Raw genomic sequence first — 26677 nt, 5'->3', positions numbered from 1 at the left:
GGGTGCAGAAACAGTAACTACAAACTAAAGGGCTGCTCGTTTGCTTGCTGTTTGGAGAGATAAAAGGGAAAGGCCAGGAAATTATGAGGTCTTCAAAAACACCCTCATCACTTAGGGAGTGGTAGGAGGGAATGTCTTGGAAACACTGATACAGCCAGGATTGCTCAGCCCCTGGGGATGCCTGATTCAAACAGGAGAGGACCACATGTGTTTGGAGAGGGAAGGCGGATTTTGGCTGGGGAGTTCACTCCTGATTCATCCCCAGTGTGGTTACTTGCTCAGTTCTGCACATTCCTGCACAGCAGCCAGCACTGGCCAAGGGGACAGCTGTGAGTATTTCTTGTCAAAGTCATGTTGAAACCCACTCCGCCAGGGATCTGCAGAGCTTAATCCACACAGGACCACGGTGACTCCCTGCTCTGTTCCTTTGCAAAGCAGGGGCTGCTCGGCTCTGTCACGCTGCGCTTCTCCAGCACAGCCCTTCACTTTGAGTGACTAGGCACGCTTTTAGGAGAAACATGCAAATGTGATTTAAAGACTCTAAGTGATACAGAATATATCACATCCCTTGGGAACCTGTTCCAGGGGGTAATTATTCTAATTCCTAAAATCACGCGTCTCATTTGCAGCTAGAATTTTCCGAGGCAAACCTCCATCCCCCAGCAGCAGCTCTGCCTTGTTTGCTGAATTAGAGGCGCTCAGTAGCAGATATCTTCACTGGGTTCACCTCTGAACACGGGCTGAGATGACCGATGTCTCAAGCAAAGAACACCCCCTGAGGATGCCATTTGTCTTGGGTCCAATTTCAGGCCCGGTGGTCTCATCTGAAAGAGTCCTGCTGGACTCAACAGGCATTGAGTCAGGTCCTAAATCTCCAGACATTTTTGGAGAGTGAAAGTCATTGCCTTCAGCTATACCCAGAAGTTCCTGATGCAGATCAGCTTCCAGAAAGCAAAGGGCTATTTCTGCACTGACAAAGCATCTCCTCTCCACCTCAGGTGCCAAGGCTTGGTGGTCTCTGCAAGGCACATCTGCCCAGTGAAAGGTTTGCCTGGATTTTACAGTGATTTAACTGGACATACCTACCAAATAACAAAGGAGTAAGACTGACAAAGCAGAAAACAGGCAACAAGAGAATTGCAGGTGAGATTGTTCATCTTAATTGCTCATCTTCATTAATGTGAGGTTCTGGATCCCACAGTGATGACTAATGGGTCAAAAATATTTGCACAACTGAACCTATTTCCACAAAGGGACACGTGGCTAAAAGGTGGAGCAGACAGAGACATTTCATTGGATTTCACAAGGGAGTTTCCACTGCAAGACAAAGTGACTTCCCAGCAGCACACCAGAAGGGAGTGAACCCAGATGCGTGGCAAAGACTGTTATGAGGCAAAAACGTGCCCAGAAATAAAACACAGCTGAAGGTAGAAATAGGTGATGAACAAAGTAAAACATGGGTTATGCTTGAGCTGTTTGTGCTTCCCTGGCACTGGAATGAGGTGGATACAAGCATCAGGGCTACCTGCTCTCCTGACAGCACTGAAAGGAAACCAAAAAAAAAGTTTGGAACAAGCCGAACACATTCAATTTGCCTGAATAATTTAGGCTGCTGAGTTATCATGTGCTTCATGGACTGTCATCGAGAAAAGCTGTGTTGCAGAGGAAAGGTCTGTAAATCAATGCATCTGAGGGACCAAAACTCACCAGAGAGCGGCTGCAGAAGCGCCGCCTGTCAGAACAGATGCAGGACAAGGAAGTCAACCCCCAAGCACTGTGAGGCAGACAGCAGCCCCATGCTCCCAGAGATAGCTCCTCAGGAGCCTGCTGCAGGAGACACAGGGAGACTGGGCTCTCATTGAATCATGCTGGTAAGCAGCAATGTCAGCAGCATAGATAACTCAGCTGCTAAATACAGAGTGAAAACCAAGAAACAAAGTCCAGGATATACATAGTGCCCACCCGAAGCCCCGCCTGGCTGTGCTAGAACCACCCCCTCAGAGGTATTTATACCCTTCACTAAGGCACCTACTGCTCCCAAAAAATGCTTCTGGCCCCTGGCTTTTCCTGATTTCTTACTACATGTGCTTTTGGCTCCAGGTTTCTAGCCAGATTCCTTCTCCTGAGCTGGAGACACCCCTTTGTAGCTGCTCACTGAGCTGTATCAAGTCCTGAAGCAGCTGGTTGAACTGAGAAAGTTCTTGCAGGGCAAATCTGGAGGCTCCTCACCTGTCTCAGGAGCAGTTCACTTCGCCTGTGAAACCAGCTGACTGGAGAAGTTGTCCCAGCAGATGAGGCAGCACTGTCTGCTGCTCTTGCACCAGTCACTCTCCTGCCTCATCCCTTTAATGAACTAAATACTTCCAAAGCAGTCAGAAGGATTCGAGTTCATGGCCTATTTTGTTTTGCAAGTGATGGGACACCCACCTTCCCTGGGATTCTCATACAATTCCCAACCAACACTCTTTGCTCTCATTTCCCACACAAACCAATGCAAGAACAACCACCAAATCCATCTTCTCCAGCAGATCCCCAGCAGAGCAAAGTCTTCTCCCTAGAAAAGGCCACAAGTTCTTCACTTTAACCCCCTTCAGCCACAGGTGCTCAGCATCCCACAGGATGTAGCACCTCCCTGCCTTGCAGCCAGACCCCCCCTCTCCACAGGGAACCCCCCCACCACTGTCCCCACACCTCCAGCCATGTGCCAGGGAGGCTGTGTGGCATTCAGCTCTCAAGTGCTTCCGTAAGACACAAGGTAGCATCTGTGGTGAAATCTCACCAAATGAACCAAGATAGTTTTCTCCAGCTGGGACTGATTGAATACAGCCTGGGCACCGGATGATGTGGGAAATCAGTCGGAGCCGAGCACAAATTGCATGCATAGAGGTAATTACTGCAGCACAAGGTTGGTAGCACCACTACCCACATGACAGTATATCTCAGCAATTTTCATTTCCTATTGCTTCCATTCAGAGACGGTTTTTTGTGTGTGTGTGGTTCAGTTTTTTTCTTTTTCTTACAGGGACTGATGCTCACCCAGGATTTCTTCAGGATGAAGCTCTGCTTTCACCACAGACAGTCATTCCCGGTATCCAGATGTTTTCCTGTCTACTACACCCAGGCCTTGAGCCCAGCCCATCTCAATTTGACTGCTCTGAATATGACTGCCACTGCCCGAAGGTGAAGTGACACAGTGGTGACCGCCAGTCACCCTTCACCCTGTGCTGTCACCCGCAGCCAGCTGGGCATATTGCTAATGAAACACAACATGTGAGTAGCTAATGAAGCTCCTTACAAAGCAAGTTGTTCTCCACACTTGCAACAGGGTGAAAAATATGATAAGAAAAATGGAACAGAAAAGGGTTTATGCTGAAAAATAAAAACACCAGGAGAGCTAATGCTGAGAGTGGGGAAGCTGATCATTACTATTACAGATACTCAGCAAAAAACAGGGTCACATTATGCTTACTGTGATTATACACATTGTGGCTAGCATATATCTATAATATACTTGCTAGGAATAACTTATTTTCCAAACAGACACAGAGGTTAAATGCAGGATGGAAAGAGAAATCACTGAGCAAAGGCAACACCAACCCAGCCAGAGCCTGGCACAGCCTGGGCTCCTGCTTCCTAGACTAGCCTGCTCCACCACATACCTGCATGTGAGGAAAGGCTGCCAAACTTCTTCATAATTCTGTGACCCATTTAAAAAGATGTACTTTCTTACATTCATATATGCTGTATGAGAAATAAAACATTGCACTCCTGAGTTTTGAGTGGCAGCACTTCCCTTAAGACAGATAAAAGCTGTACGTTCTCTTTGCTGTTAGGTGCCAACTATTACAGAGTTTTGACTTATATATTATTACATAGATCATTTAGTAAAACAACCCACATACAAACCCAGTGGTATGTCTCCCTTCAGCAGTTACCTGCTGGAACTGGAGCAGTTTAGACACCTATATTTCAGAGACAGGTGGGCCCCCTCCCCTGCACCCAGGCAAGATGCAGTCCCATGCCCTACAGCCCTCTGCAAGCCTAATAAAGAGAGGCCCAAATAATAGATCTTTACTGCCCTTATAAATTTAATTGCACTTCTTTTGGGGGGAGAAAAAACCACAGGCACCCAACCTGTCCCAGCTGCCCCAGAGATGCGTGTCCAGTACCGTGCCCCGCTCACCCCTGAGCTGCTGGCTGTGCATTCCCATAGAGCGGGACGGGGTTAACCTGGTGGCCACAGCTTGTGCCCAAAAAGCTGCTCCGAAGCTGGCTGTGCCACGCAGCCCGTGCCCGCAGAGCCGAGGGTCAGCGTGCTGTTTGTGGTGATTATTCCTTTAATAAAGGGCCCTGTATTTTCCAGTGGCTGCGAAAAACTGATGCGGGTTGCCATGGCAAGCACACACTTTCCCATTTAGTAGAATAATAGACAGCTTTGTATAATTCACTGATTTCAGATGATTTCTCACCCCGAGAGCAAGTCATGCAAGTTACATAAGTCACCTGTTGTTTAGTCAATCTGGCAATTTTAATTAGAATAAATTTTTATGATTCCTCTTTGCAACACTTAGAGCTGCTCTGCCACCAGAATGCCGAGATGTCTGTAAATTACACGGGCTCCAATCACATCCTTTTTTGCTGTTTTAATTACAGTAACATTGCAGCATTAATCATGTAAGCCTCTGTTAAACAAGTAACAGCCATCCTCCATCATCATTAAAAAGAAAGGCCAAGCAAACAGGAGCTTTGGAGTTTACCATATTTCCTGTGAAAATTGTATTTTAACTTGAAGAGTTTCACAAACAGTAGTTTTATTTGGCTCTAATTAGTGTTGTGAAGGAAACACCAAAAGGTTAATAAGAGATGGTTAGTTTGTAATGCAAGTTTCCCAGTGCCAGCCCCAGCAGTTCAGTCTGTTTTCAGAGTCATTAACGATGTAGATTGATTACAGGAGGAGATGGGGAAGTGCTGCCTTGCTGTGTTAGCAGAAGGTTTGGTTTTATTCGTATACCTTCCCTACTGTTAAATATGATGGCCATTACCTTGACCATTTTGCTAGTCTTAACTGCTGTGAGACACAAAGTGTTAATAGTTTCCTTGGAGGATACTGGCAAAAGGGGGGGAAAAATAGTCCACATGAGCCTTTTTTGGGCTTGTTTAAAAGTGAAAAGGAAGCTGCAAGCTCGACTGAACTGTTTATTTATCTTACAAATACTTGAAAATCCCAGTATTATGTAGTGGCTTTGGAAATGGATGCTTTGAGAGAGCCAGGGTTAACATCACCCCGTCCTTCAGCTGAACCCTGACAAAGATCTTCTCTGAGAACCTTCTGCTTGGGCTGGAGTTGAGGAGCAGTTAACAAAACCAAGCACAAATTGAAGCTGAAACTCTCTAATCAGAAATATCACTTCTCCCTGTCTCCTATAAATTGCTCTCCAGTCACCCAGCAAAAAATACGGGTAAGCAATAACTAAATTTGACAAAATCTCATTAAAAAGTACAGTAAAGCACTAGAAACCCTCCAACTTTCTGGTTTGATCATTCATCTCTTACAAACCTACACAGTGGGATATGGATCCAAGTTTTCACTTTCTTCACAAAGTGGCCAAAATGTGTTCACATCTGGTGAGTGTTTCTGTGCCTCGATGGAAAGGACTTGAGGATCTAAAGGTTATAACTCCTGTGACCCTGGACTGAGTAATAACTTCACTGATGGAGACACTGCAAGAATTAGCTTTGATGGAAGGAACCCGAACAGTGAAGAGTGCCAGGAACGTGAGATATCTGATAATGCTTCTCATGCAAACAAAGGAGGCTGCACATCTGTTTGTTATTTAGTTCTGCTGTTGCAGAAAGGGATTGGTATTCATCTGCTGCTATGGATATGACTTCAGTATCACCCTTGCCCCACCATCAGTTTCCAGCAAGGACTTCTCTAAGCCATGCTCAATACTTCAGAGGTACAACCTTGAGGAAGAAGCAACACGAGGGATCTGTTCATGCCAGCCAGAGTGTCATGTGTGGCTTAAACCTCCTTGAGTGACTGCTGCCCTGCTCTGCTGTGATACAGCATGGTGGTGAGGGGAGCTAAGGCTGACTCCCTGTCTGACTCTGCCTGTCCAGGCCACCCACTTATGGTGGAGCAAAGAACAGCATACCTGGTGACAATAAGGGTCATCCTGAAAGGAGAATTGTTAGTTTGAGTGCTTGATGTTTTTTTTCCCCAGTTATGTTCACTGCTCTAATAAAAGACCATAGACCCATAGAATGCTATGGGTGGGAAGGGACCTTTAAAGGTCATGTAGTGCAAACCCCTTGGCAGTGAACAGGGACATCTCTAACTAGATTAGGTTGCTCAAAGCCCTGTCCAACCTGACCCTGAATATTGCCAGGGATGGGGCATATAGCACCTGACTGGGCAACTTGCTCCAGTGTTTCAGAGCTGTCACTGTAAAATATCATTAAAAACTGTGTAAGAAAAACATGTTATGTGTCCCTGTGAGCCCAGGCAGGCAACATTTGCATGAGCAGGTGCTTGGGGAGGGTGGAGAGAGACAAAAGCATCAGGAACCACCACACAGCCATCCATGAGCTGACTTAGATCCTCAATACACAATCATTTAAAAGTGTAGGACTCGTAAGACCATCAGCTCCTCTTTCAAAAGCCCAGCTTACCCACTCATCAGAAAATCCTTCTCTGGGCTTTCAAAGGACTGTGAGAAGCTGACTGCTCCCTCCAGGCTGGTCACTGCAGGAGCACCACTGAGCTCATGGAGGCTGCTTTACTGAGAGATCCATGCAACAATACAGAAATCAGGAGAGCTGTAATAATTGACATTGCCCTGTAAAGAAAGCTTACAGCCTTTATCCATCTTAAGGGATGTGCTGTCACTCACATCTGAATGTTAGACTTTATGTTTTGTGCTGCATATGTGAATACTAGTAAGTAGGTATTTTGATTAATTTGTAGAAACTTCCACAGAAATGCAGCAGTATTTCCAGCCTTTGAAGCCCTGGAATACAGAATCACACACAGAATCACAGAGCCACCAAGGTTGGAAGAGACCTCAAAGATCAAGTCCAACCTATCAACACAGACCTCATGACTAAACCATGGCACCAAGTGCCACATCCAATCCCCTCTTGAACCCCTCCAGGGATGGTGACTCCACCACCTCCCTAGGCAGCACATTCCAATGGCTAACAACTCTCTCTGGGAAGAATATTCTCCTCAACTCGAGTCTAAACTTCCCCTGGCACAGCTTGAGACTCTGTCCTCTTGTTCTGGTGCTGATTGCCTGGGAGAAGAGACCAACCCCCTCCTGGATACAACCACCCTTCAGGTAGCTGTAGACAGCAAGAAGGTCTCCCCTGAGCCTCCTCTTCTCCAGGCTAAGCAACCCCAGCTCCCTCAGCCTCTCCTCACAGGGCTTGTGCTTGAGGCCTCTCCCCAGCTTTGTTGCCCTTCTCTGGACATGTTCAAGTTTCTCAATGTCCTTCTTAAATTGAGGGACCCAGAACTAGACACAGGACTCAAGGTGTGGCCTAAGCAGTGCTGAATACAGGGGCACAATGACTTCCCTGTTCCTGCTGGCCACACTATTCTTGATGCATGCCAAGATGCCATTGGCCTTCTTGGCCACCTGGGCACACTGCTGGCTCATGTTCAGCCAGCTGTCAATCAGCACCCCCAGGTCCCTTTCTGTTTGGCAGCTCTCCAGGCACTCTGACCCCAGCCTGTAGCTCTGCATGGGGTTATTGTGGCCGCAGTGCAGCACCCGGCATTTGGATTTGTTGAATATGTCACTTAGGTCTCCATGTACATACAGCTGTACAGAAAGGCTTTTCTGCAGTGTAAAAGGGAATTGCAGGTGGAACGACTGCTGGAAATCAGCTTAAAAAATCAACAGTTTCTAATACCTGTGTTTGCCTCCAGTTAATACCATTAGTCATGTTCTCAATTCAGGACTGAAATGCACCCAGATACTATGGAGATGAGCATAAGAACCAATTGGAATATTCCAGATAAAACCTGATCCCCCTAAATGACGATGTATCTGAATAATTTGGGATGTAACCAGCAGGAAAAGTTTCAGTGCCCGGCTCTCCTTTACATTCAAGCCTGTTTCTATACTGCGCAACAGTATAAAGAAGACTTAATGTAAGCATTTGAGTATCACTCATTTCTATTCAAAGAACCCTTCATCTTGCTGGAGTTTATGAGACTCAGACACAATTAAACCACCTATATGAGCAAAGTTAGTCAAATGTGGAAATATATGCAGGATCAGGTCTTTCCAGATGACATTTCACGCCAGCCTTTACTGCTGATCTGGCACCAGAAAAATGGAAGCGATGCTTTTAGAAGCAATTCTCTGCAGAGACACATTACTGACATTGCTTAAAAACCCCCCTCACTTTGATTTTAAAGCTTCTTTTTTTTTCACTCTTTTATGGCTGTGGTGACTATTTCTAACACAGGCTTTTTTATGATTTGTGTGTGTTGATTATTTTCCTGTTTTCTTTCAGACTCTATTTTTATCCTGAACGGCAAGAATCGCTGCTTCACTGGGCCAACGATCTTCCTTCTACAAACTGATGGTAAAAATACTGGCTGGCACTGGGAATTAAGACAAGTTTGAAATCTGTTGCTTCTCACATGAAAAGCACATATTTGAAATAGTTCCTTTCTGGTTTCTGTGCTTGGCATGAGCTTCTACGACTTACAGAGCACAAGTATGGTACTGTCTCAAGGCAAGGTAAAAGAAAAAGGTAATAGAAAAAAGCAGCTCTAAGGTGCCCAAATGCATCCCCCAAAGGCAAAACAAGCCAACCTACACAAACAGTATGTTTGCAAGAGGGCAAAGGGATGTCAAAAAAAAAAGAAAAGTTCCAGTATGAGCAAAACCAAGGCAGGAATAACTACCTGAATCACAAAACAGACTATCTAGCCTCAAAGATGCTAATTCAGGTCCTGAGGGATCTAATCAACCTCTTTGTTGAAGTAAAGATAAAACTTTTTGACAGCAAATGCTTTCTGATAAAATGGAATTTTCAATTACCCTGCGAAACATCTGGTCCGCGCTGCCATTTCCCAGGAAAAGCACTGCCATGCTCTGCACTGTTGGAAAACATTTCATGCTGAGATTTCCCCACCTTCCTGGGAGGAACAGGCATCAGGAGCTTCAAACCTGACGGCAAAGCTCCCGCAGCTGCCGGCATCACCCACTGCTGTCCTTGTGGAGACTCAGAGTGGTGGATCTCCTGCCCAGCAGCACTGCACACTTCACCTCCCTGCTGGAAATCGAGGTTTCCCCCAGTGCTGGATTTTAAGTCAAGGCTACACCAGGACACAGAGGAAATTCACCCCATATTGCAGTGAAATAGGGCAAGATATGAAGGGGAACCCCAGGATTTTATCCCTGTCCTTTAGCAGGCTTCTTCAGCCAACCCAAAATGCTACTGAGATCCAACAGCCACTTGAAAATGTCTCTTTCTCAAACCAATCTGTTTGGAAGTTGAGCAGAGAATGCTGTTAGGCAAGGAGCACAGATAAACTTCTAGCAGAGCTTAACACCTCCACAAATAAACAAACAATTAAATGGCAACTGTGAAAGGTGGAGTGGTGCCGGTGCCCGCCTTCCCCAGCATCCCATTTGGTATCAATTAACAAGGGAAGGAAAACAATCCTGGGCGATAATGAACTCCAAATTGGGTACATATTAGAACCATCTTTTCAGCTGATGAATTTATAATCAATAATTAAGATCCTGAGGTAAAGAGGGACTGGGCAGAAGTCCTAATCCCAAAATAGGCAGCGTGGCTGAGCTCCAGACAGTATTTCTGATGACCTACTGCTGCCCACTAAAGCTCAACACCCTCCACACTATGGTTTGCCATTTTTCTGGAAATCTGGGTCGTTTCCAGAGAAAGAGAAAGGGTTCCTGCCAGCAGGACTGACAGCTGGTATCACTCCCACCCAAAAATGGCACTGAATGGGTAGAGGGCTCAGAAGCCACCTGAGCATCTGCAGTAGGTCCCTGGGGCTGCCATGGCCATGTGCTGGGCTCACACACTGCTTTAAGTGTTCTAAAGCGGCTTGGACTGATCCATGCTCACCCAACGCCTAACTCTTTCTGCAAGAAATCCAGCACCTCAGTAGGTGAAGAAGGCTGGCCAGACAGGTCCACTCTAACTCTCCAGTACCACCACGGAAGGATTGTCCTCTACACTCAAGCTGCAAAGATTTCTGTCAACCAGCATCTTGCCTCAGCAGGTACAGGATTACCTACCAAGCAGACAAAATCTCCCAAATCACCTGAATGAAGTCTGAGAGTTGGCCACTCGTGAAGGATTTGTGGTGTTACAAGCTTTAGTCCAAACCCAGCGAAGCCTGGCCATGGGGGCACCTTGCTGGGCTGCTAGGCAGGAGTTCATTAACATTGATGAACCAAACCCAATGACTGTTCCCAACACATCTCTCTGGGATTATGAGAGATGCTGTTCAGGCAGGGATGATGAGAGAAGGCAAAGTGTGGGGTCGTGTGCTGTAAAGGCATCCCTTGAGCTAAGGACTGTGTGCTCAGGGCACTGGTCATCCCTGAGATTCTGCAGATCCTTGGCCTTGAAGTTGTTTTGTTCCATCCCTGCCTTGCCACTCTGACCCACAATGGCATAAAAGTACCCTTCCAAACCCATCACTTCAATCATGCAGGAACTGCTGCTACCACCATCATCTCAGCATTTAAATTTTCCTCATTATTTTCTGCAGTCTCTGCTCAACAAATCAGCTCACAAAATATTCTCTATAACCTTATTTTTGCAGCTTCTGTGAGTAACTGCTAACATCCCTGCCTGCACTGTTCCAGGTCCAACAGGACGGGCAATGTAGCACCGGCAGGAATGAACCAGAACCAAGAGCACCAAGCCTCTGGCCATCGTGAGACTGGAAGCCAAACACACAGGTTGCCTTTGGGGAAATATTCATTGTTGACGCCGGAGTACGGAATCAATACGGACGACCAGTATGATCTAGTATTGTTCGTTTAATTAAGGAACCTCTACAGCTTATATAGACACACAGAGCATAGTTGGCCTAAGTTCATTGGTTCCCCACAGGTGTCCACACATCGTACTGTTATACATGATTGGTTACACTACTAATATCAGGTGAGGTTGTTGATCGACATGTGCATCCTGTTATTCCAAGACAGCTCTCTGTGTTTATAGCTACCAGTACCTTGCTTTAGTTACATGCTGCCAGCACAGCACTGTTTTGCTCAACTGCTAGCTACTTCTACACTTATGTTAAGCATGGCCTACCACTATGTCAAGCTCTAAGCTTATATTGCCAGATTGCTCACACCACTTATTGGTATGATTGCCATGATTCATGATTTTGTGGGGGGAGTATTTTACATCCACTGAGGATGTTAGAGCGGATTGGACCACATTTATTTCCATCTGACTCCTTCGACAAGCTCTGCCTCCAACTCATCCTCTTTAACTTATTTGCATTGTTATCTGGTGCACAACAGAGCCGGCACGCAGCCTTATCAGAAATGTAATCTCTGTAAAACCCTATCTGCAGTCCATTGAGACTAGGGTTTGGGTGGTTTGTTTGGGGTTTTTTTTTGCTGAAGAAATGTGACAAAAAATTAACAGATGTTGCCGAGCCCATTCAACGGGACAGGAATCAATTATGAACGTCTTTGCTCCTACAGTCATCCCTGACTGCAAACGCATCTCAGGAAACCCTCTCCTGATCGAAATGAAAAAGCATTTCTTTGTAATAGAAGAATAATAAATGATGGCTATCAGCCTGCGTTCCCTGACACGGCGCCGGTCCGCCGAGAATTAAACTGCCACCGTACAGTTGTATAAATGTTTAATTTTTTTCATCTCTGGCCACAGTAGGGTTGTCTGGAAATACATTATCGCTACGGATGCCATCCCTCTCCAATTAGCGTGGCTGGCAGTGTGGAATGGGTAGGTGACCTCTCCGTTCCCCTCCTCCCAGAGTCTTACAGGGTTAACTATGGCCATTTAACAGACTCTATCGAGAATTAATACAGCGATCAGCTTCTCTCCAGAAGGAAAAAAACCACAAAGCATTCGGCGGCGCAGATGGCAAGAACTCTCTCTCCCCCGTTTGACTCTTTTATGACAGCAAAACAAAGGCTTTTAATGATGTTTGCCATGAATTGAATTAAACAGCTGAAGACCAGTTCATAATCACAGCATTTTGTTTTCATATCCTTAAGTCTTTTAGCAGTGGGGCTTCCAGTTGAGCCTCAGCTACCGCTTATCTCAAGATATAGCCAAGCGCCCTGAGGCTCCCCTGCGCCCGAGCACCAAGCTGCAATTCAGGCTTCTTAATTGAAAAAGACAGGATGTTTGCATAGGATGTTTGCATCCGTCAGACATTAAAAGCAACATTCATGCCCAAGTACAAATGACGGCTTGGGCTCAGCTGAATTTCTCTGACTTCTTTCCTCCAGCAAATACCAGTCTGGTTTCAGAGCAGGGCTTCATCCCTGCGCGTGAAGATGTGTAAGAGCTAAAACCCCGCTGCCTGTTTGGGGGGAAAACACAAACCCTCGCCCACTGGCCTGAGCTCATCCCTCGTGGGATGCCTGACTAATTGCCTACACGCTCTGCTGACCTTCCGGAGAAGTTGCCAGGACGGCGCCTGTGCGCAAGCTCCGGAGCCGGGCAGTGAGCGGAGCGCGGGAAGGGAACAGCACAGCCTGCACTCTGGAGAGCAGCACCGGCAGACAGCAGCCCACAGCACAGCACCGGTAATTCCAGCCCTAATCCTAACTCTGCTGCTCACTCACTGTCAGGCAGCTGCTCAGAGCTTTGGGTTTTCTGCCTGTGAAATAGAGGATAATCCCAGCTGCTTGCTTACCTGACAGGCGTGGCGTGAAGATTAATTTCTATCTCCCCAGTGCTCTGAGGATGTTCAGCGTTATCCTCAGCAAGCACTAAGCATCCTTACTGTGCACCCACCACAGCAGTGCTGGATCTACCAGATGGGGCATGTGCGGGTTAGGGGATAGTGCACAGGGTGCATGGCAGTGGCTCACCTTGCTCAGGGCCCTGGGAGCCCATGGAGGGGACGCTGGTGTTCAGCACGTCGTTGACGGCCGTGTCACAGTAGAGGCCCCGCTGCACATCATGCTCGCTGTCCGTTTGGTCACTCTCCTCATGGCCGCTGTCCTTCAGACTGTTCCCCTCCAAGTCCTTGAATGTAGAGCTGCTGGGGGAGACACATCCATGACTGACCTGGATAGAAAAGGTGGCCTCCACCACCCTGTATCATTGCAGTGAAACCTGCAGTGGTGGCACAGCTGTCACCACTCAGCCTCACACTCCACAGGAACGAGGAGGTCCACTGCCATCCCCAACAGGGAGTGGCAGGGATGGGACCGCTCCCACAGTATGGAGAGCTGGGGCAGGGGACATGGAGGGAGCATCCCCGACTTGGCACCTCTGCACTGCAAAACACAGCACCCAGCCTGCACCTCCTTGCAGGCTGCTCTGCCCATGGCATGGTGAGAGGCTGTGGGTTAGGCTGCTGTGGGTATCATGGAAGCCAAGAGTGAAGCAGGATTTGAAAGAAAATTTTAAAAATATCTATTAAATTATCTGGTTTTATATCTAGGCTCCCTCAAGTTATCTCATACTGAAATTACACAGCATCTAGACCCTAATTGTTTAGCTTACAGGACAAATCTTAATCACTTCGGTTTGACAACAATAGTCTTCCTTTCTTTTCATCATGATGATGATGCCATTCTTATGTTTAAAAATAACTTAGTTGATTCTGGGTTCAGGTTCACACAGCTTTAAGTAGATCTGCTACCAGTTGAACTCCTTGATGTCTCCTGAAAGTGTAGCCACTGCTAGGGGGACCTGAGGGCTGAGCTGTTCCCAGACTTCCCCAAGGACTGAGCACCACTCCACAGCACCCTGCTGCTAGGCTGGAGGGAGTGAAAAGTTTATTTCTGGCTGCACTGGGTACCCTTCTGCTGCTCCCCACTGCCGTGGAAGGGGTGATGTCCCGGGACACCAGCTTCAGTGAGCCATAAAGACATCTTGAGATGTGTCTGCTGCAGGTTATCAGCCATCAAGGTATCCCTAGGGCCACCCACTCCATGCTTCCTTCCATAGCTAGCCCAGCATGGGAAGTATGCACCCCCTGGGGGGAGTCCACCTGCACCCATGCCCCCAAAACTTTCTGACTGATGTGGTGTGAAATGTTGGTGGAAGACGAGGCCTGGGCTTCAAAGCACCAAAGAGCTGGAGATTTTCATTACTTTGAAAAGCCCTTTTGCGTCTCCACGGAAACCAAGCAGACCACCTACCATCAGATGCTTTGCAAAAAGCACGTGAGGGGGGAGCTCTGAAATACATATAAATTGGTAAACCTTCAAACATTACCTTTTAAATAAAGATGTCCCTGTTGAAGCCACTGACTTTGATTCCAGGCGACGTCAAAAGAATTTTAAGTTAAGAAAGCGCCACAAATCTACAATTCATTTGTGCGCGCGTAGATGAGCCAGAGGCAGGCAGACAACACAGGAAAAGTACAAACAGATTAATTAAAGTGCTGCATTTGAGGAGATCCACTCGCCAAAGATAGAAGAGCTACAACCTCTTCATAAAGGTAAAGGATGAAAATGATGCCAGAGTACGTTACAGAAAACATTTTTTGCTCTTAGATGTCTGCACAGCACCCCTTGTACTTAAGATAGAAGACAAAGGTGGAAAGCGCAGGGAAATGCTGTCCTACACGGAGCTGCTGCTCATAATGCGCAGGCAACCCATGTTACAACACATTTATCTTCCCTGCAGTGAACCAGACTGTAATGCAGCAGCCACACGACACGTTTCTGTGGCTGACACTTCTCTAAAGGATGGGCAGGTCTCGGGGAATCGGCAGCAGCAGCAGCATTTCCCAAACAATACAGCCTGGGAGTAAGCCCCGCTGCGGCAGGCAGGAGTGCTGCTTGCCTTTATCTTAGGTGTGAACCAGGAAAGATTAATAGATTTGGGTTTTGTTTTTTTTCTTCAGCCTGCCTGCAGACTCTCTGGCGAGGAGCAGCACGGCACAGGCAAACCATCTTTCTTGCAGTGGCATTAGCATTGTTAAACATCATGAGCCACGTAGGCAAATACACCTGCCCTTCGCCAGCTGAACCCGAGCTGCTTAAACAATGTGCTTGCAGCTCCCTTACTCCTTACATTTTTAAGATGTAAACAAATGGGATCTCAGCCAGGCAGATAATTGGATTTTTTTACTGCTTGGATCAGATCTCAACAGTTCAGGGCCGGCTGCTGCTCTCCATTACACCCCTGCTACCACGATGGCTTTTGCGGAGACCCTGTGCACAAACCCACTGGGCACAGGCATGAGCAGACAGCTCCGACTTGCTGGCCACACACCTTGGCCAGTACCTGGGGAGAAGAGGGAAGGTGAGCCAGGTGCTGCTGGCCACCTCCTGCAACTGCATCCTGCATGGGGAGATGGCCCTGCAGGCCTCCATGGCAGCCTCCTGATGAGTATTGATTGATCTGTGTCTGTGCCTTTCACTGCCTCACAAACAGCCAGGAATGCCAAGACAAGCCTGGCCATCTGCCCCACAGGGGGATGTTCACCTCTGGGTTAACAACATCCAGAGGGGTTCAGCCAGGTGATCCTTGTGTTAACCTCCCTGAGTCTTTACTGCATCAGTGCTAAGATCTGAGGATAACAGTGTTGTATCCAAAGGGTTACATTTCCCCAAGGGTAACTGCAATTGAACTGATGATTTCCTTTCTACCCATGGAAGAAAAAAGCTAACAAAGTGCTGTTTTGCCTTGGTATTCAATCTAAACCACTGAGCATGTACCCAACCAATTACCTGCCCCCCCCAAACAAGATTATTTGCTTTTTTCCCCTCAGCTCACATGGCAAGGAGATCTCACCACCCAAGTCTATCATGTTATTCCTATGCATTCAAAGAGGATAAACTCTGTGAATGTGAAAGTTGTCAGGGTAACAGCACTCCACCTAACTCTCTGCAACTTCCTGGTGCGAGGGAGTCAAAGAGAAGAAAACAAGACTTGCCTTTATTGGGAACCAAGGGCAATGGGACTTGGTAGGCAGTAAATACTGTTTTTAAAACCAAATCATTACTCTTGAAACATTCTGCATATTAAAAAAAAACTAAGTGGTATGTAACACAGTCAGGAAGAACATTAAATAATCAGGGCTTGGCTGGGCAAACCCAAGCACTTTCAGGAGAGCCTACGTACCTCTTTATTAAATGAGCTCTGCTGTTCACGTAGTTGGAATCAAAGGAGTAGTTTTCAGTCTGGAAGGAGGAAAAGAAAAGGGAGATGGTTACAAGTCTGATTTCCCCATACCTGGAAACAGCAGGGAGTGCACAACCTGGAGAAAGCCAACAGCAAACCCCATGGGAGGGTTCACAGAAGCATAGAATGCCCTTATAAAAAGTCCCTTCACAGCTCTCCTGTAGCCCCCTTCTGGTACTGGAAGGCTGCTCTAAAGTGTCCCTGGAGCCTTCTCCTCTCCACGTTGAGCAGCCCCAAATCCCTCAGACTGTTCCCATAGGGGAGATGCTCCAGCCCCCTGATCATCTTCATGGCCCTCCTCTAAACCTGCTCCAACAGTTCAATGTCCTTCTTGTGTTGGGGACTCCAGAGCTAGACACAGTACTCCAGGTGGAGTACCCATAAGAGCAGTGAGGAGGGGCAGATTCACTGCCTTGACCTGCTGGCCATGCTTCTTTTGATGCAGCCCAGGACACTGTTGGCTTTTTGGGCTGCCAGCGCACATTTGCTTTCTCATGTCAACCACCTCATCAACCAGCACCCTTCTCTGCAGGACTGCTCTCAATCTACCCATCACCCAGCCTGTATCCCAGCATGGGACAGACTCCAGCAAGTGGAGAAGGGCAGGGTGTGAAAAATTCCAGTCCCTGTTGGTCTTTCCACCAGCTTTCACCAAAAAAAAAAAATAAAAAAAGGCTGTCTGGTGACCACAGAACAATTTGCAGAGAGGAAACAATGTGTCTATGCTCTGTTACAAAACTAATTGCTTTTAATTCCCTGATGGACTTGGTTCTCTGTGTGTCAATTTGACAGAAAGTTCAAAAGGTATTTTTCTTATTAGTGTATAATTAACATGTTAAAATATTTATTGCATAGATATGTAAATGCCAGCAAGGTAATCCCCTGCCAGAGAATTTAATGTAGGCACTTTTCTTTGTTTTACATCATTTCATTTGCAGAGACAGTGGGCTCTGTTATTAATAAAAAAGCAAACAATGGGTGACATGCTTAAAAGTTGAAGGGGAGTGAAAGCAGGGGAGAAAAGTTAATGGATTTGTCATTTGCAATCAAAACCCACTGGCTCACTCTGCACTTGAAACATTGTCCTTTAGCCCTAGACTACATAGCCCCAGATTGCTGGTGCTTGCAGCAGGCAAGGAACCAATACAAGCACCCAGAAGTTAAGCAAGAGACCAAGGTGTTATCACTCAGGACTGAGATGTACTGGATGCTGTGTAGTGGGAGATGCATGGTGGTACATGGCTGTAGGGTGGGATGCAGCGGTTGTCATACAGTGGGATGCATGGGAGCTGCATGGTGGGATATGGTGGGAGCTGCAAATGGACCACCATGGCTGTTGCATGGTAGGATAGATGTGGTGGGAGCTACATGGTGAGCCACAGTGGAAGCTATGTGATAGGACATAATGGAATCTGCATGGACTGGCCAGGATCCTTCCTAGGCTTCAGGCATCCATGAGGATGCAGGTTTCTGTAGGAGTCAGGTACCCCAGTTCACCCACAGTCCCCCAAGATGTGCAAGGATCCCACCTGGGCTCCCACTAACATCACTCCTGGTCTGGAGGATGCTTCTTATCACTCCAGGCATCCTGGGCAGCAGAAGGAGCAGACTCTGCTCTGCTCTTCTTCCATGGGCTGACAGCAATGTCCTCCCAGAACAGGAGTGTGGACAGCCACCTGCCCCAGCAGCCCCATCCTGCCTTCCCTCTGCCACCACTCCCCCTCACCCCAGACCCACAACTGCTCTCCCTCCCGAAGAGCCACTCTGGGATACTATGGCCTGTTTTTATGGCAATTATGAACATGGTAAAAATAACTGCATGCATCTTTAATGTCTCAATAAATAAAGGAAAGCAGAGTCTGCTGCTAACATAATCACAACGGCAGGATGCAGGCAGTGGGGCTGCTGCAGCAGAGCCGAATGTGAAATCCAATCGTTCCCTGGCAGAGGTTACACTGCTCTGCCAAGATAATAAAGCAAAGGCAGCGTTGGTTAAGTGTGACCTTTTCTGAAATACAGCACAATATCCAATTTACCAAACAGGAACCTCCCAGAGAGAAACATGCAAGGAGCTGCGAGCCGGGGGAGTTGGCCTAGCACTCAGCACAGCTCGGTTATTACTTTCACACAGTAATTACTGCTGGAGAGTCACGCAGGAGATTTACTGCACAAACTGCTGGTCCCTGCAGCTCCTGCAGCCTCGCTCCTGCAGGGTGGCTTTGATGGGTAGAGCTCAGGAGCAAACGGACACATGTAGTTTTAAGATACACAATGGCCAAGACTTTAAACACTGAAGAAAATGACTGATCCTGGGTTTATCCATCAATCCTGGCACTGCCATTGCAGAGGGAGGGATGTCACCCTACAGTGTGCCCCCCCCGCCTCGGCCCCTGCAGCTCCACAGGAGATTCTAGCCCTGCAAACCAGCTCTGAAGATAGCAGAGAGAAGGAGGGCAGGAGGGATCCGAGACAGTTTCAGAGCAATCCCTGCTCAACAGAGAGCCTCCTCCATTATCCAGTGCTGATGGATTTGGGAACGGCTCCAGCAAGCCCAGAGCCTCAGCTGCCTCCGCCCCCTTGCCAGCCCTGCTGCCTTGTCCAGCAGCAGTGTGAGACCCTCTGCACCCACCACTACCTCCATCAGCTTCATCTTTGTGTGCACACATCTCAGTCCTGGAAAAACTGGGAGAGGAGCAGGTGGGTGGGAGGACTTAGAGAGTAAATGTCACAAATGTCGATATACACAGGTATATCACAGAGCTTTCAAATGCTCAGAGCACTGATATCCCATGGCCCAGGCTTCAGGATTCAGGGGATACACAAGGCCATCCTGCAGGGAACACTTGACCAGCTCACTGAAATCCCACTGCAGGCTGAGGAAAGTGCACGTGCTGCCATCAGATCTGCCAGAGCCCAGATACAGACCTCATGCTAAATTCCCCTCTGACCAACATCAGCAGGAGCTTTCCAACTGATTTATGACTGAAAAAGAAGACCAAATCCTAGTCCAACTGAAGTCATCCACTGACACAAAAATTCCCCATGCCATACGTTTGATGCTCTGGAGCAGCACCCTGGTCCATGTGTCCCCTCCTACTTGGGATGCTCTGCACCACATCAGTAATGCAACCCTGCAAGTCCACACACAGGCAAGGGAGTTCCCGCGGGGTCAGTCACAGCATCCGTTCCCAGGCTTATGATTCCCCACGCCAGTGAAAGCAGCTGACTAATGCTAATTACTTCCAGCTTTGGGACAAAAAAAGGAGTGACAGGGCCACAAGGATGGGAAATGTGCTTCCCTGGGCTGGGGGTTTGCCCCCTCAGCAAGAGCTGCCTGCCCTGCCCACACCAGTATGGTGCTACTGGTGCACAAGGCAGCCCAGCAGCTTGCAAGACCTCTCCTCAGCCATGGTATCATCTGTCAAGGTTATCTCCATGCAGGCTAGGGGATCAAACCAGGAAAATAAAAAAGAAATGAGATTTTTCATGGAGAAGGGCTGCTTTATAGCTTGTGTTATTCAATAGAAGTTCTCTTGATTTAATTCTGGTTCATCCTGCAAAGTGCAATCACTTCCAAACAGAGGCAGAATGACGGGGAAGGAGAACATCTCCGGCATGTCAACATTTTAATTGGGAAAGGATCCGCTCCCTCCCTTAATGAGGCCCGAAGAACAAAGTGGAAGCACAAAAAAAAGAGGGAAAAGGTAAGGCTGGCTGGCGCCGATGAAAGTGTGTTCTCCATAAAGCACATCGTCAAGAGGCCAGCCCTCAGCCTCTTCATTATTTTGGCAGAAGCAAACAAACCAGCACTTTCTCACTGATCAGCACTGCTCCATGGAAATCAAAGGGCAGCACAGCCTCCAGCCCAGCCTCTCCTTTCCATGTTCAGAGCCAGGTAGGGCAAGGACTTCCCAAACAGTATTGACAATTCTTATCTCCTCCTCATCATAACACAAATAAAGGATACTCGTGCTCTTCAGGATCAGACTCTAAGCCTCTGTGCTATGAATAAACAATACAGCTAAGGCATCAAGTAACACCGAGCACAAAGTCTGTGGTCCCAGCCTGCACTTCTCATGGAGGAGAGAAACCCTCCTGTCCTCTGGGCTCAGGATTTGCTTCCCAGACGTAGGCATGGTGGTGTCAATGCCATCGAAATGAGAGCCCTTGGCTTGGCATGCAGCTTACCACTGCCTAATTTGAAAAATGCTTTTAACTGCTGCCTTAGCAACACAAATATAAATATAACAACAGACACACTCAGAATGGAGCAATCAGCAAGGAAATTTTAAACTTTCCTTTTTTTTCCCCCAGCGGTTGCTTTCAGTTGAGGACTGCCAATTCCATTAAGTGAAAAAAAACGAAGATGTACAAACGTCAGCACAGCTCTTCTTGACCTGGACACTGGGGGAGGTTGACTTCCCCCTCAGCACAAGGTCCGTTAGCAACAGGGTGCTGCTCTAGCCACTGCTCATTCTCTGCCTTAGAAACAGAAATAAACCCCTGAGGACCCAAAGGCAGCTTAAGGGGAATTAATGCAAGTGCCAGCGGAAAGGTCAGCAGGCTGCAGCAACTCCAGGCGCGACCACTGCTGTGGGCTGATGGAGCAATAGAGGATGCTGGCTGGGGTTTGTGCCCAGAGTTGGTGGGGACATGTCCAGAGTTGTGCCAGAAGGCTCAGATCAGTGCAGCCCCATCCCTGCCAGTTGGCTTTCCTCAGGGCAGATGCTCAGGATCTGGCTCTTTCTCACTCTTCCCTCATTCCGGCTATTTGAAATGTGGGTTGTTTTCTTTTCCCAACCAAACTTCATGGAGGTGAAAATCCAGCTTTCCTTGCTGTGTGTGGATCTGGGCTCTTGATGGAGGGTTTAGCTCCTCAGTTCACTCATCAGCCCCCCCAGCAAAGTCCATGGGTGTTGGAAGTTGGACTCGTCTCTCCCAACACAAAGTGACAGGTATCCATCCCTCTGCCAGCCACTGCCTTGGAAGACAACTCTGTCATATCTCAGGGCAGGTTTTCTTGCCCTTCTTCTCACTTCAGGGTGAAAACATTTCTATCTTTCTACAAATTATTGTAAACCTGCTGCAACCTCCTGCCAAAGCATGTAGAGACCCTTCACAAAACCAGCTTCATAAAAATGACACATTTAGCACCACATTTTCAGGGTTACCCCTTGAGCCTTTTTTCCCCCCCTACATGCTTTGTTAATAAAGCTTGCATGTCACCCTTTATTATTAAAAAGTGAAGCAGACCTTTCTCCAAGGCTGCAGTGTGCATCTCTCCTTTAGGCTTTCAGAAGATCCTCCTGAAACACACAACAGCTCCTCACTCTTCCAACCTGGTTTATTCTATGTATTCTCTGCACCAAGTTGCACGTCTGCACCAGGAGTGCCTGACCTTCCCTTCACGCTGCAGGCATCACTGAGGACAACAGAAATGGCAAATCATTCCCCAAAATCCACTGGACCTTCTCTGTGGGATGGGCCAGGCTTGTAAAACTACTTGTTCTGGTCCTCCTGTGTTGCTGGTCCTGTTCTCTGTGGGCCACTCAATCCCAGGCTCCAGCATGTGCAATAAAACTGTTGCTGCCTCCAAGAAGACCTCATCAGCACTTAATTCTTAGGGTTTGACCTATATTGCAGGTGATCTAGAATTCATGCAGATGAAATAGTATCACTCCAGCTGCACTTGGGAAACAGGGAAAAGTTCGAAACATGAATGAAGTACGCATCAGCAATGAGGGAAAGTCATTACTATTCATCAAGCTGCTTATTTACCCCATGGGAAATAAACCAGTGGTCTGAGACTCCTTCCTGCTGTGAGCAGGCACGGTACCAACCCCATCAAGCACCAAAATCTAGCCCCTTGGACCCGAGAGGAACAGCCAGGCTCAACCTGATGTTCTCACACCCACCAACACAGCTGGGCTTTCTCTACACACAGGCAGGAGGCCAGCTCCAGGCTGGGAGTAGATCACAAAGAACGTCAGGAGAGATTTTCCCCTGTTGTGTGTGACACCACATAATTAGCTCCTGTGCTACCAACTGCTGTAGAGGATGCTGCTGCCTCGGAGCATTGCTCAGAAGCCAGAACCATTTGGAGGCTGGAGACCAGCCTGAATGAGCAGCACAGTGTCTGACCCATTTGAGGACTTCTGATCCTCCTTCCTTGTGCCTGCCACCACCTCTGCTCCAGTGCTGATGGCATCTGCAATGTCTGCAACTGTGGGTCCTGAGCACCATTGCCACAGCTTAGAAAGATGCAGACTTCCTCACTCTCCAGCATCACCACCTCCCAGCATGGTGGTTATCTCAGATCTGAGAGCAGAATCAGCCCAAGGCTTTAGGTTAAACACCTGCCTGAACTCTACCCAAACAGCTACTGCTGCTTCCACCATAGTGGAAAGGCAGAATGGTGATGGACATGGTGGAGCAAGAGTTGCCTGAGTCACCCCAAGGGGTCCACGACCTTCTCCTCTGACAGCCAAGCTGTGCTGTGGCTCAGAGAACCCCGTGGGATCAGAGCCATTGGAAAGGACTCAGCTGGCCACCACTCCCCACCAGCAGCTCCAGCTGGCTCCATTGGAGCACAAGTCAGGGGAGACAGTCAGAAGGATGCACCTTTGCTGTATCAACAGCCCCAGGAAAGACAGGAGGAAAATGTGAAGCAATTCAGCTCTTATTAATGAGCATTTAAGAACCAGTCACCAGGAGGACTTCAATAAAGGTTAAAAGGATCTGACCTCTGGCATCTCCCTGTGCAGCCAGCTCCCAGCTCACAGCTAAAGCCTCTAATACAGCAGATTGCAAACTGTAAACTAACAACATAGTGTCTTTGAAAAAGTAAGTGCATTTAGCATCTGATATTGATGTTTTATAATTAGATGTAATACAGCAGATCATTTTCCTGCCCTTGATCAATGAAACCAGGGTTGGTTTTGGGGTTGGGCTGTTTTGCAGACACTCTGCTTGCTGCCTAAACCAACTGGAGCGGTGCCTCGCTCAGTTCAGCAGGAACGAGCAGAGACAAGGATGTGCAAACACAGCATCCATTTAGATTTACTATCCCCGAAATATAAACAGAATATTTATTTCTGACCTTTTAAGCACTAATTCCAAATTTAATGAGGCACAATGAACATCCCTCAGAGCCAGACTCCATGGCTGCTTAACACCACCGACCCTCTAATTACTGCTGTAGCTTAAATAAAGGGCATTTGGTTCTGATGGACATTATTAAACACCGGAGGAACTGAGTCCAGCCTCCATTTTCTCCTGATGAAATAAAAAGAATTGCTGAGAAATCACTGCCAGAGTGCATCCTTTAGCATCACCTCCTTCATCAGAGTGAGTCTAAGTATCAAACCAGATTGCATTACAGCACGGGCCAGCCCACTAATCCACGCTGAACTCCTGTCCCCTCCCCAAATAAATACAGGCTTTGTCATAGTTTTTTTTGGGGGTCTGAAAATGGATCAGAGGCAAGAGAAAAGGAGCTGCTGTGATGTGATTTCCAAAAAGGGTATAGGATTAGAAACCCAGATTGAATCCCGAGAGCAGCAACATGCAATGAAGCCATAATTACACTCCTGAAAGCCACAAATAGTGTCACCCAGTTGAATTTGTCAGCATCTCAGAAATCTGCAATATGGTTATGAAGAGCAAAACTGCAATAACAAAAACCCTGCCTGACACTCAGATGGCACCTAGAACCCAAACATGCTTTGGTGGCCATGGTGCTGGGGTCTCTCCAGCAGCACTGCCAGAGCAGGAACCCACTTGGCACCGGCTCCTCCAAAAGCGACTGAAAAGCAACACAGTGACCCAAAAGAGGGGCATGCTTTCTAGGGGATGGCATGCAGACACCTTCCCTGGATCATGGGCGGCCAGGAGGCTGGCAATGCCCCAGCAGATGCCCAGTGCCCCTGCCAGGGCTGGGACAGGAGGGATTTTGGAGCAGAGAGGGCAATGGCTCCCTCCCAGGTGCCCACCAATAAGCGTGAGGCCGAGTGTACCAGCCCCCTGGGGCACAGCCTTCTGCATGGGGGTGTTGCCTCCATATGCCAAGGAAAATTCCCTGCAGGGACATAATAGCCAGTAAACCTAACAAAAGAGATTTTTCCTATCACCTATGCCTGGGCCTTTCAGCTGTGTAATGGATCCATGTGTGCAGCTTCCAGGGTGGACTACACCCCTCCCTAAGTAATGCGAGAAACAATCTGGATCTAATCAGCAGCCCCAGGGTAATGGGGCATGACTTACAGATTTGTTAAAAAACCTTTCAGAACTGTCCTTTCCCTGCCTCCTGCTATTAGGAATGAAAACAAATATAAGAGAGGAGCCTTTTTTTAAATGTTCCCGTTGCTAGGGCTAAATAAAACTCCTTGTCATTCACCTTCTGGAGCAGCAGGTCAGACCGATGCATTTTGTAGGGAACAGGAGAAATCACAGATTTGTCACTGAAGAAAAAAAAAAAGAAGAAGGAAAAAAAAAGAGAGAGAGAAAAAATGAAAAAGAAAACCCAAAAATCATTGCAGCTGAGCTAAAAATAGCAAAGGTGTGAGATGCTTCTGCCAGCTCGGCACATCGGAGAGATGGGATGCCTGGGCAGGCACAAGCCTCAGGGCAGGCAGGGTGTAGGGGGTATAGAGGGGGGGTTGCCGAAACACAGCTGAGCATCAAAACATGCAGCTAGGTTCATCTGTGCACAGTGGGCACGCCAAAACAGGACTGGGCACCAGAACAGGCAGCTAGGCTCAGCTGGGCACAATGAGCATACCGAAACAGGGCCAGGCCAGCTGGCCACCATGAAGGCACCTTGCTCTGTTTCTGTATCCTGGAGGAGAAGGGGCCACCCCTGAGACACACCAGGGCTATGGAGAGGGGGCATGCAGTGCCAGCTGGAGGGTTTCTCCACTATTTTGCTGCTTTGTAGCTTAGCAAGTTGGAAATCAGGCAGGGGTACAAAGACCAGCACCATGGCAGGTGGCAGCAACAAGGGCAAGACTAACACAACAGGGACCTCATCCCTACCTCATTTCTCAGTGTCAGCCCTATTTCTTCTGATTTTTGGGTAAGCAGCAAGGGCTTCCTGTATAACCTACACACCTCACAGACATTTGTATCCCACAGCTTCACTGGAGGGCTGATTCAGTCCCATGTGTATCCCTGGCACATGGCCATGCACATCTACATCTAGCTCTGGAGTAGAGCTCTCTGAAAGCAGCTCCTGCCTAGCTTCCATGAAAACTCCCCAGCAATGGCAGACAGTAAAAGGGAGACAAATGCTGCCTGGTGTGCTGCCCCTTGTGCTGTCCCATGTGCCCATCCTGTCATCATTTGATTGTTCATCTGTGACTGCAGGGGAAGGCTGGCAACCAGGACAGCCTCCGCCAGCTTCCACTCTAAGCCTGGAAGGGAGATTGCTCACAACAAAACTGTTTACCAAAACCAATTTTCCCCTGTTGTATTCTTTTTCCATACTTGCACAGGAAGATGCAGGTCTCCAGCCCATGAAAATACCCTGCAGCCATCAGACTGACTGCAAACCTAGGCAGGACTGACCCTTCCTCCCTTCTGCCATCACTATCCTCAGTGGCCATGGCATGACATGCAGCATCCAGGTGGGGACTGGGTTGCAAAACCTGGCTTGGCTCAGCTCAGTTCAGCCTGGCACAGCTCCCCTCAAAACCTCCTGTGCCACACTCATCCTTGGGGATCAAGGGAGGTTCTTCCACCCCTCTACTCTGCCCTGGTGAGACCTCATCTAGAATACTGCATCCACTTCTGGGCTCCCTAGTTTAAGAAAGAGACAAACTACTGGAGGGAGTCCAGCAGAGAGACACTAAGATACTGAGGAGACTGGAACATCTACCTCTCAAGGAGACAGTGAGAAACCTGGGGCTGTTTAGCCTGGAAAAGAGGAGACTAAGAGGGGATCTCAATAATGCTCATCAATATCCAAAGGGTAAGTGTCAGGAAGATGGGACCAGACTCTTCACAGTGGTGTCCAGTGAGAGGACAAAGGACAATGGGCACAAAGTGGAACACAGGAAGGTCCACGTAAACATAAGGAAAAACTTCTTCACTTTGAGGGTGCCAGAGTCCTGGACAAGGCTGCCCAGAGAGGTTGTGGAGTCTCCATCTTTGGAGGCATTCCAAACCCACCTGGACACATTCAAGTGTAATTTATTCTGGAAAATCCTGTTCTAGCAGGGGGGTTGGACAGCATCATCTTCAGAGATCCCTTTAACCCACAGAACCACAGAATCAACCAGGTTGGAAGAGACCTCCAAGATCATCAAGTCTAACCGAC

The 26677-nt window shown here is 47.9% G+C and overlaps 1 protein-coding gene across 1 annotated transcript in view; it reads right to left on the bottom strand.

The window, feature by feature from the left end:
• The window catches only part of PCDH19 (protocadherin 19), a 64456-nt gene that overhangs the window by 15794 nt on the left and 21985 nt on the right, over positions 1 to 26677 (bottom strand). The window contains exons 3-4 of the mRNA XM_068151837.1: positions 16303 to 16361; positions 13089 to 13258 (exon numbers count right to left, since the gene is read on the bottom strand). Of these exons, the coding sequence (XP_068007938.1) occupies positions 13089 to 13258; positions 16303 to 16361 (229 nt within the window). The remainder of the gene's footprint in view (positions 1 to 13088; positions 13259 to 16302; positions 16362 to 26677) is intronic.

This window comes from Melanerpes formicivorus, unplaced genomic scaffold, assembly GCF_026170545.1.
Source record: "Melanerpes formicivorus ecotype bairdi unplaced genomic scaffold, bMelFor1.0.p_v2 SCAF_22, whole genome shotgun sequence".
Classification (NCBI taxonomy): Eukaryota; Metazoa; Chordata; class Aves; order Piciformes; family Picidae; genus Melanerpes; species Melanerpes formicivorus.
The sequence above is the reverse complement of the archived record's forward strand: the minus strand, read 5'-3'. Positions and strand labels throughout refer to the sequence as shown.